The sequence below is a fragment of the Tursiops truncatus genome, chromosome 13, assembly GCF_011762595.2.
Source record: "Tursiops truncatus isolate mTurTru1 chromosome 13, mTurTru1.mat.Y, whole genome shotgun sequence".
Lineage (NCBI taxonomy): Eukaryota > Metazoa > Chordata > Mammalia > Artiodactyla > Delphinidae > Tursiops > Tursiops truncatus.
Window position 1 is genome coordinate 25,644,730 of NC_047046.1, and position 14,111 is coordinate 25,658,840.

The 14,111-nt window shown below is 51.7% G+C and overlaps 1 protein-coding gene across 4 annotated transcripts in view; it reads left to right on the forward strand.

The window, feature by feature from the left end:
* MAPK1 (mitogen-activated protein kinase 1) overlaps positions 1-13,719 on the forward strand; it is a 91,654-nt gene extending 77,935 nt beyond the window's left edge. For all 4 annotated transcript variants that reach the window (XM_033837359.2, XM_019926182.3, XM_073790388.1 and 1 more), the window contains 3 exons: positions 5,695-5,804; positions 7,612-7,737; positions 12,197-13,719. In XM_033837359.2, coding sequence (XP_033693250.1) covers positions 5,695-5,804; positions 7,612-7,728 — 227 coding nt within the window. In that variant the 3' untranslated portion in view covers positions 7,729-7,737; positions 12,197-13,719. The remainder of the gene's footprint in view (positions 1-5,694; positions 5,805-7,611; positions 7,738-12,196) is intronic.
* The last annotated feature ends 392 nt before the right edge of the window (positions 13,720-14,111 follow it).

The window sequence follows — 14,111 nt, forward strand, 5'->3', positions numbered from 1 at the left end:
GCTGCAACTACTGAAGCCCACGCACCTAGAACCCGTGTTCCGCAACAAGAGAAGCCACCGCAAGGAGAAGCCTGCGCACCGCAATGAAGAGTAGCCCCACTCTCGCCACAACTAGAGAAAGCCCGTGCGCGGCAACAAAGACCCAACGCAACCAAAAATAAATTAATTAATTTAAAAAAAAAAGACAAACATAAATGAAAGGTAGTAGATTTAAAAGTTTAAAATTTAAACTAGATTAGACCAGGTGTGGACAAATAGGTATAATTTGTTCTAGATTGAATAACATCTAAAGAATCCCTGTCCTGTTTTGTTGATGGCCACACACATGGTGGTTAGGTCCTGTGCTCTACAATTTGCCTCCTGAGTGCAGACTTGTGACCTCACTTTTTCACATTTTCCTCATCTCAAAATTGGGGCAAGTTTTACCTACCTCATAGGATAATTGGGAAGGTTGAGAGCTAAGAATATTAGGCAGGGTTAAGAGCAGTAGTTCTTAATGTTAGACTTCTCGTTAATGTTATTAGTGTTTAAAGAGCAGAGAGAACTCTAAGACATCAGTGGATAAAATACATGAGCCAGAGGACAAGAACACACAACTTCCACGAAGAGGTACTGAGCCGAGGGTCACTGTGGGAGGAGCCAGTCGGGAGTTAGCAGTTGCGAGTTTAGTCTGGGCCGTGTTAAATTGTTAGAAACGGCTTCCCTGGTGGCACAGTGGTTACGAATCTGCCTGCCAATGCAGGAGACACGAGTTCGAGCCCTGCTCCGGGAAGATCCCACATGCCGCGGAGCAGCTACGCCTGTGCGTCAAAACTACTGAGCCTATGCTCTAGGGCCTGCGAGCCACAACTACTGAGCCTGCGTGCCACAAGTACTGAAGCCCACAGGCCTAGAGCCTGTGCTCCACAACAAGAGTAAGCCACCACAGTGAGAAGCCCACACGGAACAATGAAGACCCAACGCAGCCAAGAATAAATAAATAAATTTTTTAAAAAATTGTTAGAAACAACCTCAGCGCTAACTGTTCATTGTTCATGGATCAGAGTCAACTGATACATCTACTCAAAGGAATATTATATCAAGTCCCTAAAAGTGATTTTTACAAAGTTTTTGTAGCATGGGAAAATACTAATGAGCAGAGTTGACTGAGGAGATAACACAGCCTTTGTTATGTATAATATGATCTCAACTGTGTGAAAGAAGATGCACAGGGAAATTCTACAAAATGTGTCCAGAGATGAGCAGTGGTTCCCACTGAGCAATGGGGCTGTGGGCGTGGGGTGAGTCATCACAGACTGGAGGGTCGGCTCTTTGAGGCCTTCTCTGTCCACTTCATGAGAACCCACTGGGACTGGCCTTGGCCTGAAGAAGGACTTCACCGGCTCTCGGAACCGACAGGCCCAGCCGGGCTTTGATTCCAGGCGTAGCTCCTTTGACCACAATCTGGACTTTGTCATTCAGCATTGCCTTCCTCTGTTCCATCTTTCTTGTTAACCAGCCTCTTTTCTCATGGTGACACGATGGCCACCAGCATCTCCAGGCTCACGCTGACCTGTTTCCTGATAGTTTTAGCCCAAGTGTGGGGCTGACACTCACTGCCTCTGTGTCCACACCCTTGACAGTCACTGTGGCCAAGAGAACCTGGTGAATGTGGCCGAGCTGGTGTCACCGCTCCCACGGGCAATCCTGAGAGCTCCCCCATGGCAAGTGCAGCTCCGTGTGGTTAGAGGTCAGGTGCGCAAAGCCAGCAGACGGCTGTCAGCGCGTAAAGAAAGATGAGGAATTCTGTTCTCTTGGTCCCACTTTTGTTTTTCGTTTTTTAGTTTTTGGGGGGTTTTTTTGGCCATGCCATGCAGCATGCGGGATTTTAGTTCCCCGACCAGGGGTCAAACTGGTATCTCCTGCAGTGGAAGAGCGGAGTATTAACCACTGGACTGCCAGGGAATTCCCCTATTTTTTGAAATTTTAAAAAATGCCGTTCTTGTGAGAAGTCTGTGTCCATTTCTCAGATAACCTGGTATTTGAAAAGCCTCCAGACTTTATTACTGCTCCTGTAAATGCATATACATATATATGTTCTCAATGGGATAAGCTGTATTCTATTTCATTACCTACAGAGAGTCTCTGTATACAGAGAGTGAGAGTCCTGAGCTGACAGTAGATTTAGGAGTTTTTTAACAGATGGCATTTGAAATCCTGGAAGAGGCTGGGGAGGTGAAGAGTGAGATGTGTAAGGAACTGGACAAGAATCTTCCCTGGGCAGTGCAGGAGGGATGGGGATTCTCGCAACCTGTAGAGGAGATGGACACAGATAATGCCTTGTGAGAATGTGGCCGAGTTCAGCACCTCCACATGGCATAGAGGCCTCCAGTTCAGGTCATGGGTGACCACATAAGAGGAATGGGAACATGGAGACAGAAAGGACTGGGCCAGGTGAGGGCAGCAGGGAGGATCGGCTTTGGGTGGGGAGAGGGTCTCCTCTTTGAACAGAAGGATGCATGTGGATCTGGTGGAGGAATGCCCAGGAAGGTCACCCCTGGGGATATTGATTTTCTCAGAAAGTTGTGCTGAGAGGAATGAGGGCCGGTGGGCAGGAAGGGCATGATCCACCCATGTGAGTAGAGAAGGGCTGACCAGGGCTTTCCCCGAGCTCTTGGGGACCATGATAAGATTAAAGATCTTGAGTTTTTGTGGCTCAGCAGTTCTTGGTAGTATGCTCCTTAGACCTCTAAGGTCCCCAAGATCCTTCCAGGGGGTTGGTGAGGTGAAAACTCCTTTCATGATGACACTGAGGCATCCTGCACCCTGTCCCTTGTGCTGCCATCTGTGCTCAGCGCAGGGCGAGGCGGCAGTGCCAGCCTCCCAGCTAAAACCAGGGCAGCTGCGTGTGAGGTGCCTTTGGTTAAGCAGCACAGAGAAGTCGCTTTGTTGTGTCCTGTCCTTTGTGCCAGTCTTTTTAGTGTTCCATGTGACAGCGCGGGATAAGTGCACGCAGAACACATCTGCCACGTACTGAGTGCAGTGGTTTCCTCAAAGGATGGTGCTGTGCAGTTGTTTGAATTGTGAGTTGAATTCGCTGCTTTTTAATAATTGATCCTCAGTTTTCAAGAGTAGGGCTCTGAGATCAGAAAGTTTGAGAAGCACTGTTGCGGTGGCACAGTCTGCACAGGTGGGCTTTTTCTCTGCCTCTGCTCAGAAATTCGAGCTGAGGATGGAAATGACAGATGGCAACCTTAATCTGGGATCAGAGTGTTGCTGGGTAGGTGAGACGGCCCCAGAGCAGTGCTGCCAGCCGGGTGACCCGCCCCAGGACCTGGAAGGAGAAGTGACTGATGAGCCGGAAGGGTGGGGTCATGTTGCTGCACACCCCCCGGAGTTAGAGGGGAGGTGTGGGCTCATGGCCGCCACCAGGGAGAGTCAGGATCGTGGTCAGATGTCATCCTGGCCTTGAAGGGGCTTCAGTCTTTTAGGGAAAATAAAATCTGCATCCTATGCACAGCCAGTGTGATTCATACGTCGGAGTGGTGCCAGCGGGATGCTGAGCATGTGGGAGGAGGGAGGCCGGGCTCTCTGACTGTGGGAGCAGCACCTGCCAGCTGCTTCCCATCTCCCCCCCTCCCCTCCTGTAGCTGCAAGCAGTGCAGAAATAGCGCTGCAGTCAAAAGAGGCTGGAGAGCCAGTCAGTTTTCAAGTAGAAAAAAAAAAATTTAAAAAGCTCTTTTCTTTTGAAAGTGTTGCCTAGGATTGAACTTGAAGGAACTGAAAGGTCTGTTTTAGGAGTGTGTCAGCTGCAGAGCATCCAGTTGCCTTGGAGTGCATCCCTCCTTAATATCAACAAGACTTGGAATTTAAAAATAATGCTGTTAGACTCTTGACTGTGGCTGGGCCCTCGGCTTCTCCTGACATGGATGGAGGTTATCTGATCTCAAGGCATTCCTTGGGGAAATGTCTGTGAGCTCTAGGGGAGGGGGGCGGGAGCGGGAATTGAGGTCGGTTTTAGTACCTGTGTTAGGTATGGTAGGGCTCTGAGGCCCAGCAGGTGTGTTCGCCCATCTACCAGTTTGAAAATGTACTATTTGTAGAAATTCATTATGTGGGCTTTAAAAAAAACGTACTGTTTTTCACACTTCACTTTATGGACATGAAAAAAGTCCTTTGTTGTGTGGAATTTCTTATGTCCATCACACAGTGTACCACATCGATGATCTCCTGATTGAAGGTGAGTAGGGGTGGTGTGCAGGGATGTGCACGTGGGGGCCACAACTTCGGGCAGTGGGGCACTCCACCCACTCGCTCTCTCCTGGCGACTTCCTGGCCAGCTGCCAGCTGCTCTCCATCGGGGAGCACATTTCCTAGTGACTACAGTGATTTTCCATCACCGTTCTTTATCCTAGAGCTTAGAGTCGGGTGCTCATTTGCAGATGGACGAGGTTGATAACCTAATAAGAAACTATCACCGTGAGTAACAAGGCTTCATTAAGTAGATGCCAGTGCTTTTGTTTTTGTTAGTGTCAATACATTTTCTAAAAATGTGTGTTCTTAATAATTACCTGGTAGGTTTTTTTTTGCGGTACGCGGGCCTCTCACTGTTGCGGCCTCTCACTGTTGCGGCCTCTCCCGTTGCGGAGCACAGGCTCCGGACGCTCAGGCTCAGCGGCCATGGCTCACGGGCCCAGCCGCTCCGCGGCATGTGGGATCTTCCCAGAGCGGGGCACGAACCCGTGTCCCCTGCATCGGCAGGCAGACTCTCAACCACTGCGCCACCATGGAAGCCCTACCTAGTAGTTGTTAGATTTATTTCTTGGAGCCCTTGGATTTCTCAGGGGTGTCTCAGGGCCGTGAGCACCACTGGTCTGAGCATTGTTAAATAAAAGGAGATAGTTTTAAAAGAAGCCCTCTTTGTTACCTCTTTACCAGAACAGTGATGTCTTTTCTAGCATGTATTCTCCCTCATTGAAACCTACTTCTGACACTAAATACAGGAAGTATTTTGTCACATGACCCTTAACCCTGGTCCCAGCCACTGTCAGCCGTGCCCCTTGGCTGTCCTCGCGGCCTGAGGTGGTGCCTAGATACTCTGTAGAGGCCCCAGGGCAGGCTGCTCATTGGCCACCGCCTCCGGCTTGTTCCTGTTGGCCCTGCACTTGCTGCCTTGCTGCATTGTCGACATGAAAAAGGTGGTCAGGGCTGAACTGCCGGCCAGGTCGAGAGAATACTTGTAGTTTGGGGCCTTGGAGAAAGACGCCAGGCTGCAGAGCAGGCCAGGGGGCCTGTGCTTTATACATGCCTCTCAGCCAGGACCTGGAAGGAGGAGGCTGAAACCACATGGGAGGCAGTGACCATTGCAGAACTGACTTTGGAGTTGACTTAAGAGCGGTACATACATAAAACCTCTGCTTTTGACCCTGCGAGCAGAGCTGTGATTTAGGACAAGGCCAGGTTTTGGGGGCAGACTTGGGCTTGAATCCTGGCCACTATGTGGAGCCTTTGCTGAGCATATCACCTTCCTGAGTCTGGGTCTCTACTAACAGGTGCTCAGACTCAAGCTCAGAGATGGAACAGGCACCCCTGGGTGGTGGGGGCTCCTTTAGCTCGGTTGTCTTGTGGGTCAGTGGACTTAAACAGGAAGACGAGAGAGTATTTCATTGACTTTTTCTTTGGCTTCTCACCTCTTCAAAACCTTTCTCTTTGTAGCTCTGGATTTACTGGACAAGATGTTGACGTTCAACCCTCATAAGAGGATTGAGGTGGAACAGGCTCTGGCCCACCCGTACCTGGAGCAGTACTACGACCCAAGTGACGAGGTGAGAGCCTGCACCCCCCCGGCTGAGTGGCCCTGCCATCATGTGCCTGAGACTAGTGCTGTCCCCACAGCCTGAAACCCCTTCCTTTAGGTCCCCTGCACCGGGTGGGGCCGGGGAAATGGAAGGGGAGGGGAGCACAGGCAGGAAAGGGATCCCAGGACTGTGGTCATGGCCTGTGGCAGGAAGAGACATGGAACTGCAGGGCCCACCCTGAGGGTGGAGCGGAGGAGGGGACAGGTCAGCCAGGACAGTCCCACCAGAGCTTGGTGGCTTCGTGTCTGCCTCCGTGTGTGCCTCCCTAGAGACACGAGAGCCTGTCGTGATGAGGAATGCTGGTCGCAGAGGTGCGTGCGCGAGTCTCCAGTGCACACCGGGCATGCAGGTGAAGGTGCTGCATGTCGGGCATCTTCTGTCCAAAAGTCCCCGTTCCTTGGCTCTTTGATTCCTCTGGGGACTCACTTTTAACTTTGTTCTCTGGAGGATAATGAAGGAAAGTGCAGTAGGAACCAGAAATGTGGATCTTTCTAGTTGAGGTTCAAATGCATAGACAGTAAGCCTTCACACTTCTGTTTTTTAAAAAGGGAGAACCAAGAGGAATGTGTTAAAGGGGAAATGGAAGAGGAAAGGAAGAACTAACTACAAAAGTGAAAAGCAGTTACATGAAAAAGAGAAAGAGGAAATCAAACATATATCAGTCAGCTTCCCCTTCCACAGCCTTTCCCGGAAACAGTTGACGCGACCTCCGTGGTACATAACAGAGGAGCAGCTGAAAACATGGGACCTGGGGCTCTTACTGCCCTGTGAGCTGGCGGTTTCCTAAGCCCCACGTCCTACTTTCAGGCTGGGGTGGTACCCCACACCCAAAGGGGGCCAGGCGGATTAGAAGGGTGGCATGTGTAGGGTCCCGTACGTCGAGCCCTCCTTCAGGGAGAGGAGCTGCTTGTTTTTCTCTTTTCCCCCTTTCAAGAGGCCAGGGCCTAGCGCAGAGTTTGGGGTGCACGTTTCCTTTCCCTTAATACATGGTGTGAGGGTGACATGGATAAGGTCTGGGGTGCCTGGTAACAGCTGTATCGTCATCAGGTTCTGTAACATTGCATTCGTTTGGAGGGGGGTGCTTACAAATCAAAATATTAACTGACTACCTCTTTTGTCGTTGAGTATGCATGGAGGTTTTTTGATATGAATAGACAGTATTAGATTTCTGGTTATTTATAGAGAAAGTATACTAAAGAAAAGCAAAAACTTGCAGAAAAATACAAGAAAGATCACTTTGTAGTCTTGTTATGCGGTTATCATTATTAAAATTTTGGAGTGTTTCCTTCTCAGTCTTATATTTCTATATCTAAATTTTAAAAATAGAGTTCATTCTGTTTAACACAAATATGGGCATTTTGCCATGATTTTCACCTTCCTTGCGGCTTCACTTTTTAATGGCTCCGTATTACTTCTTCATATAAAGATACCGTAATGTATGTAATCAAATGCATTTATTCAAGTATTGAGGGTCTTGATTGTATACACATACTACCACCAGCAGCAGCCCTCCCATCACAGCAGATTCCTGTGGCTGCCATGTGCATGCAGTGCCTGAAGACATTGGAGAATCATGTGGGGACGCTCCCTCTCACTGGTTCAGGGCTCTCGGGAGGTGCACTTCCATGACTGGGGTGCAGCACAGGGCTGCTCATCACAGGTGCCAGTCCTGCCATCTCAGTTCGAAAGCCTGAGCTATGGTCTTTTTGTGGAGCAGTGAATGACTGCCTCAGCCGCAACCACTTTTGTCTAAACGTTCTATTTTCTTTTCAAGCCCATCGCCGAAGCACCATTCAAGTTTGACATGGAATTGGATGACTTGCCCAAGGAAAAGCTCAAAGAACTCATTTTTGAAGAGACCGCTAGATTCCAGCCAGGATACAGATCTTAAATTTCTCAGGTACCTGGAGCTTTAACCATATAGTAAATCCTAGCAGAGGAGACAGGTAAAAAGTGTTCAAAAAGAGGAAACACAGATCTCAATTTTAGAGAATATACGGAACGGGAGAGAGAGTGGGGCTTGTTGTGTTAGAACTCTGTAGAAATGAGCAGTGAGATAAAGAATTATGACCAAGGGTTGAGGCACCTGCTGGGGAAATGCTTTGGACAGACCAGCCCGGGGCAGCTGGATGGCCTGGCAGTGGGGTCTGCAGACAGGTGACCGAGGGGGCTCCAGGCAGGGTTACGAAGTGGGGGATTCTGCAGCAGTGGGCATTGGGGATTCTCAGCTGGATCTTAAGTCCATTCTCTCCTGCCTGGGCCTTTTTATTTATTTTCACATACTGGGGTCAGGCTGAGGGTTGGTCTGAGGTTGCCTGTGTTGGGCAGCGTCCAGGCTTGAGATCAGAAGCTGCTTGAGCTATTTCACACAGAGGGTGTGTGATCAGTCAGGAGGCTGTGGAAGGGCTGGAGAGCAAGAGCGGGGCGGTGGGGCTTCCTGCAGACGGGGGTCTGCAGGGGCTGAGGGGAAGCGATGTGAGCCAGCATCTGTCTGGTCAGCAGGCCCGGAGGGTGCCGGGCCCCTGCCAGAACTGCAGCTGTTAGAGCATCACCATTGCTGAGGAGGGTCAGGAGCCCGACTGCCACTGACCCAGGGACCTCAGGGGCCTGAGTCACCACCACCCTCCAGTACCTCTGAAACCCAGGACCACCCCTCCCGAAGAGCCATGTGTCACTAGAGGCAGAAGAAGGAAGGCTTTTCCTCTCAGTGCCTGCCACTGGCAGTCCCACCAGAAGCAGCTGCCAAGGACAGGCAGCGGTGCTAAGGCAGGGTCCCAGCCCCGGAGCTCAGATCAGGGGATAGGGAAGGGCGGAAGGGGGGCTACAAGCAGATGCGATCAGCTCACCTACTCACAGAGCCACCAGGGCTGGACCAGGGCAGAGGAGAGGGTGGGAGAGGAGCTTCCAGACCTGGGGCTCAGACTGGGGTGTGGTCGGGAGAAGCAGTGACTGCAGGGGAGTGAGGGGAGCAGAGCCTAAAAGACCCCGATTCCCTAACCAAGCAAGGGAGGGGGACTGGCAGGCCCTTGCTGGGACACACTGGAGGCCAGACTCCAAGCCCGAGCACATGTGCCCCTAGCAGCCAACCTTCAGGAAGTGTCTGAGCAGGAAGGGGAGATGCCGCAGGGGACAGAGAGGCCAGTCCAGTGGGGTTGGAAGCGTTCATCCGTCCACACCTCACATCAGGACAATCTCTTGAAGAATTTGTTGCACACAAGGCACTGTGCGGTCATTCACCAACAGAAGGAAAGCGGCCCCTGGGACCCAGCCGTTTTCACCCCTTCCTGGCCTCTCTGCCTGCATTCACAGTGGGGGGATTGTCTCTGCCAGGGGCCTGCTCTTCCGTCCCCGTGTCCGTGCCAGGTCAGCCTGGCTGCGTTGGGTGAATAAGCTTTTGGCTGGCTCTTTACAAATTAGGCCACTGACCCCTGGCCTGAAAGGTCGAGCTGAGCAACTTTCTGTATGGTCCCTTCCATGGGTTGCTTTCCTGTGTGTTCATGGCCCCTGATTTCCCTGCCTTCTGGTTTCAGGGCATACATGCTGTGTGCTCACCCCAGTGAGCAGAACAGACAGGACTGAACGTGGCCCCCGAGGAGCACGTGGCCTGAGAGGGGAGAAAGACACAGACCATCATGCACATCTTTGGTGTAGAACATCTGGGGGTGATGGAGCTATCAGTTTGTCATTGTTCATTTAATCCCTGTCACGTACTTTAGTGCCGGGTAGGAGGGAACGGATGGGTAAGACCCAGGCTTTGCTTTCTAGCAGCCTGATGGCAGGACCCGGGGAGTCAGGCCCAGCATTGTGGTGCTGCACCAGGGGAGGGTTCGACCCCAAAGATGCAGAGCGCCGGGAGGGGGCGCCCCGCTGGTGGGGAGGGGCCCGCCTCTCCTCACAGGTGGTCTCAGGTCCTGAAGTGTCAGGGCATCTGACACTGGGCAGTCTGGGTGGCGGGACCTCAGCAGGGACTTGTGGGGTGGCTGGTCAGGCAGCAGGCACAGGGGAACGTGACAGTGACTAGGGTCCTGGGCCACAGGACAAGGCTGCTGACTGGATGCCTACTGGAGGCCATTAGCACACGGGGACCAAGCCCACCCGGGGCCCACCCCAGCTCTGAGTATCCAGGGTTGGGGCCTGTCACCAGTGGAGGCGGTGGCAGGGGGGTTGCTCTGTGTTTAGTTCACTTCCTCCAGGCACACAGAAGGCACAGAATGTGCTTGTAGCCTGATTTTTTTCCCAAACGTTTTTTAAATGACAATTTTTACCTATTCTGAGAAGTTGAGGGTTTTACAGTAGACACCCATATTCCCACCACCCCGATCCTATGATTAACGTTTTATTATACTTTCTTTGCCTTTTCACGTATCTGTCCATGCATTCCTCCATCTGCCCATCAATCCATCTTGTTTTTTTCTGTGCATTTCAAAGGAAATTTCCAACATCTAGACTGACTTATAATTTAGTCATCTAGGATAGAAGAGTGAGTGCAGAGGAGGGTGGGTTGGGGGCGTTGTTAAGCTCTGGGCCAGGTTCTTTCACAGACATTGCCTTTTGATGATCACAGCAGCGTTTTCTGAAGTCAGCACACAGCCCAGGTCTACGCTTGACGAAACTGAAGGAGTGTGTTTAAGCATTTTGCTCAAGATTATACATCGGTGGCAAAACTAGGCAGAGAGTCCAGGTCCTTTAGACTCAGAAATCTTTTTTCACCTAGATTTGCTCCCCAGGGAGGTGGAGGGACCGGGGTGTGAGTTCCCAGTCTGCAGCGAGGGCGGAACTGCACAGAGGAGAGCCTGGAGGTGTTGGTGCTGTGACACACGGGGCCGCCGGGGAAACGTGCTCATACAGCTGTGGGGGCTTTGCTGGAGGGGACAGCAGGGACCGCTCCAGAGGAGACCCTAGGTGTCCCCTGCTCGCTGATGTTCTTAGTGGCGGCTCTGAGTGATTGTAAAGGGTCAAAGTATGTTCATTATATTTTGTTTAAGGAGCTCTATTTTAGAAATGTTTTCACTGGAAAGGTAAAAAGGTATAAGTGGTTAATACATTGTGACAAGTCTCCGATTCCTCCAGCCTTGGGTCTCAGCCTCATCCTTACAGACCATCTCCTTACCTGCTTCCCTGAGAAGCTGGGGAAGAGGAGGTGGTACCTGCCTTTCTTCCTCCTTCTCCAGCCCGTCGCTGGACTTTCTCGGGGGGTGGTGGGGGACTGATTACTAGGGGCATTCATCTGTTGTTTCCCTTTGGTTTCATTAAAGATAAAAGCATTTAGGGCAGTTTTAGTTTTCTGCCAGCTGCTAGGTGTGGCTGCAGTTCATGGTGGCACGCCTCTAGGGGGAGGTCACGTCTTGTCCCCCGAGCTCGTCTCCCCGAGCAGCAGACAAGGACTATCCACCTGGCAGTGCCTGTGAGCCAGGTGACACCTGCCGGTGAGCGTTTAACAGGCCACGTCTCCAGGGGAAGGAAGGTCTGCTTTGCTCGCATCCTGACACACTCGATTACCCTCATGCTGTCTCCACGCGGCTTCGTCGTGAGACAGAGAACGTGCGCTTCTCCTCCCCAGAATGGTCCTCGGGGTGGAGGGAATTCCCACGTCCACCCACGCCCCACCCCCAGCCGTCTGTGCTCACAGCCAAGAACTGCTAGTCTGGAAACAGGTGGAGTGGATTTAACCCAGAATATAATTTCCTCAAGTAAAATAGAGATGTTAGGAGAGTGATGGGGGACCTCAGGGGCCTCCTGAGGGATCCTCGGACATCTGCAGGGCCAGGGGGGCCTGGTGGGACAGCAGCCATTGGGTCGCCTCCTGCACTTCCAGGGTCCAGGCCCACCAGCTTCACGCTTCCTACCAGCACTTGGTTGTGCTTGTTGTGCTTAGTCACAGAAAACTTGAGCATTAAAAAAAAAAACACTTTCTGCCTCCTGTGTGGTTGATTCTGACCTACCTGCTCATCCAGAGAGAGAGACGTGCTGAGAATAGGAGGCAGAAGCGTTTTCCACTTCACACATGTGTTTACAAAGATTCTCAGACTCTGGTTTGGACCGTTGGTTAATGGCATCTGGGGAACACTGACGCCGGCCTGGCTGTGAGCGAGCGTGCGTGTCTCCCCCTGAGTATTCTGGAAACATCCTCTGTGAAACGTCTGAGAGAAAAGGTGCCCGGGGATGGGGGCGTGGAGGCAAGCCCACCCTTGAGGAGCCTCGGGTGTGACTCGTGCCACGTGGTTCTGAGGGAGATGACCTTTTCTGCAGGAGTGTTTTTCCTTTGCTTTTTCACTCTTCCGTTTTCCTAGCACTGCTGCTGCTGCTTTTCCCACGTGGTTCACCCTTAGCTCACAGTCGGTCTGTCTGTTTCCCAACAGGACACGGGCTCCGAGGACGGGCCACGCGCAGGCATCGCTGTTCTTCCTCCCAGCTCCTGACCCCGGGCCCGTCTCCAGCCTGTCTCGGCGTGTCCACCTGACTCCTTTGAGCCATTCGGAGGGGCAGTTTCTGGTAGTTGTGGCTTTTATGCTTTCAAAGAATTCCTTCAGTCCAGAGAACTGTTCCTGGCACCCCTGTGTGTGTCGCCCTCCGGTGACCTGTGGCAGTATGTACTTCAGGGCACCTACTGCTCACCTTGCTTTAGTCACTAATCGCTTTCTGGTTTGAAAGATGCAGTGGTTCCACCCTCCCTAGTCCTCCCTCCCGATGCCCTGCTGACCCCGCCCTCACCGTCGGTCACTGCGTCTCACCTTCCGGGAGGGTGGCCGCTCCTCGGGCACTTTAAGGCAGTGACGGCCCCTCTTTGCACTCCTCTCCCACCCTGCCGGGGCCCTGCAGCTCGTGCTCCCGCCCCTGGACCCTGTGGGTGCTCGTCAGCACCTCTCCTTTTGTCATATTAATCTCTAGCAGATGTAAGGTATATGTACTGCTTGCCCAACTTTTAGAAAATTCAGCCCTTTTTCTAAATAAAAGGAAGAAATCCTGCATCGGGCAGTTCCACCTGTACCATTTACAGGGGCACAGCACTTGCCAAAATGTGTTATATACAGTTCTGGGTGTTTGCAAGACTTATGCAAAAAGACGTAAAGTGGCAGCTTCTCTCGGGATTTGGTGAGAGGTGCGCGAGGTCATGCAGGCTGCCCAGGTGGTGTGGGGCTGAGCTCCACGCCCAGTGGGCACAGGTGCCACGGGCGCTGTAGCCACGCTCGATGCCTGAGGGTCTAGCGGAGAGGAACACTGCGTCTTTCAATGAGAAAGTGTACACTTCCTTTTCCTCCTACAGCATGTCAGCATCTCAAGTTCATTTTCAACCTACGATATAACAGTTTGTAATAAAGCCTCCGTGAGCTCACGACTGGAGCACTGTTCTTTCGTCAAGTGCTCGCTCATGTCTCTGATGTCACCGAGCTCAGGCCGTCAGGAGCAGCTAGCACTAGGTCCTGCGTGCAAGGAGCCCTAGCCCCTGCCCTCCTGAGCCCTCTAGTGTTTGTTCCCGCCGCCGCACCCTGTGGTGTGGACTCGGTGTTCTGTCCCCGTGCGGTGCCTCCTCTTGACTCCCCCACTGCTCTGTGTGGTGAGAAATCTGCCTTGTTCAGTAATTACTGTACCCTCGCATGACTGTTACAGCTTTCTGTGCGGAGATGACTGTCCCAAGTGCCACATGCCTATGATTGAAACAAAAAATCTATTGTTACCTCTGAGTTGTGTTCCACGGAAAATGCTATCCAGCAGATCACTTAGGAAAAATAATTCTATTTTTAGCTTTTCATTTCTCAGCTGTCCTTTTTTTCTTGTTTGATTTTTGACAGCAATGGAGAATGGGTTATATAAAGACTGCCTGCTAATATGAACAGCAATGCACTTGTAATTCATGGAAATAAATGTACATCTTCTATCTTCATATTCATGTTAAGATTCGGTGTTGATTTCCTCTGGATTAGCGGGTCCAAATGGACAGTCAGGCTCAGTCTGTGCTTTAGAACAGAGAGGCTTGCAGGCCTCCCCTTCCCACCAGGCACTGCCCGAACACTTAGCTTTACGTCAGGTGATTTAGAAAGCATTTCTGGAGGGTTCTTTTTTCCTTCCACACAGCAGAGAATCAATTCTGACATGTTCGTTTCTTCAGATCATAGGTCTACAGTGTTCTGTCAGGCTCTGATGAAGCAGCCCAAATGTCTCAGGTTGGATTCTCTGATTCTTTCTAAAGAGGGCCGGCCTGTGTCCCAGTTGAGTGCTGGAAAGGGCTCCACCCCCCCACCCCCCACCCCCCAGCCCAGCGTGCTGGTGCTCACA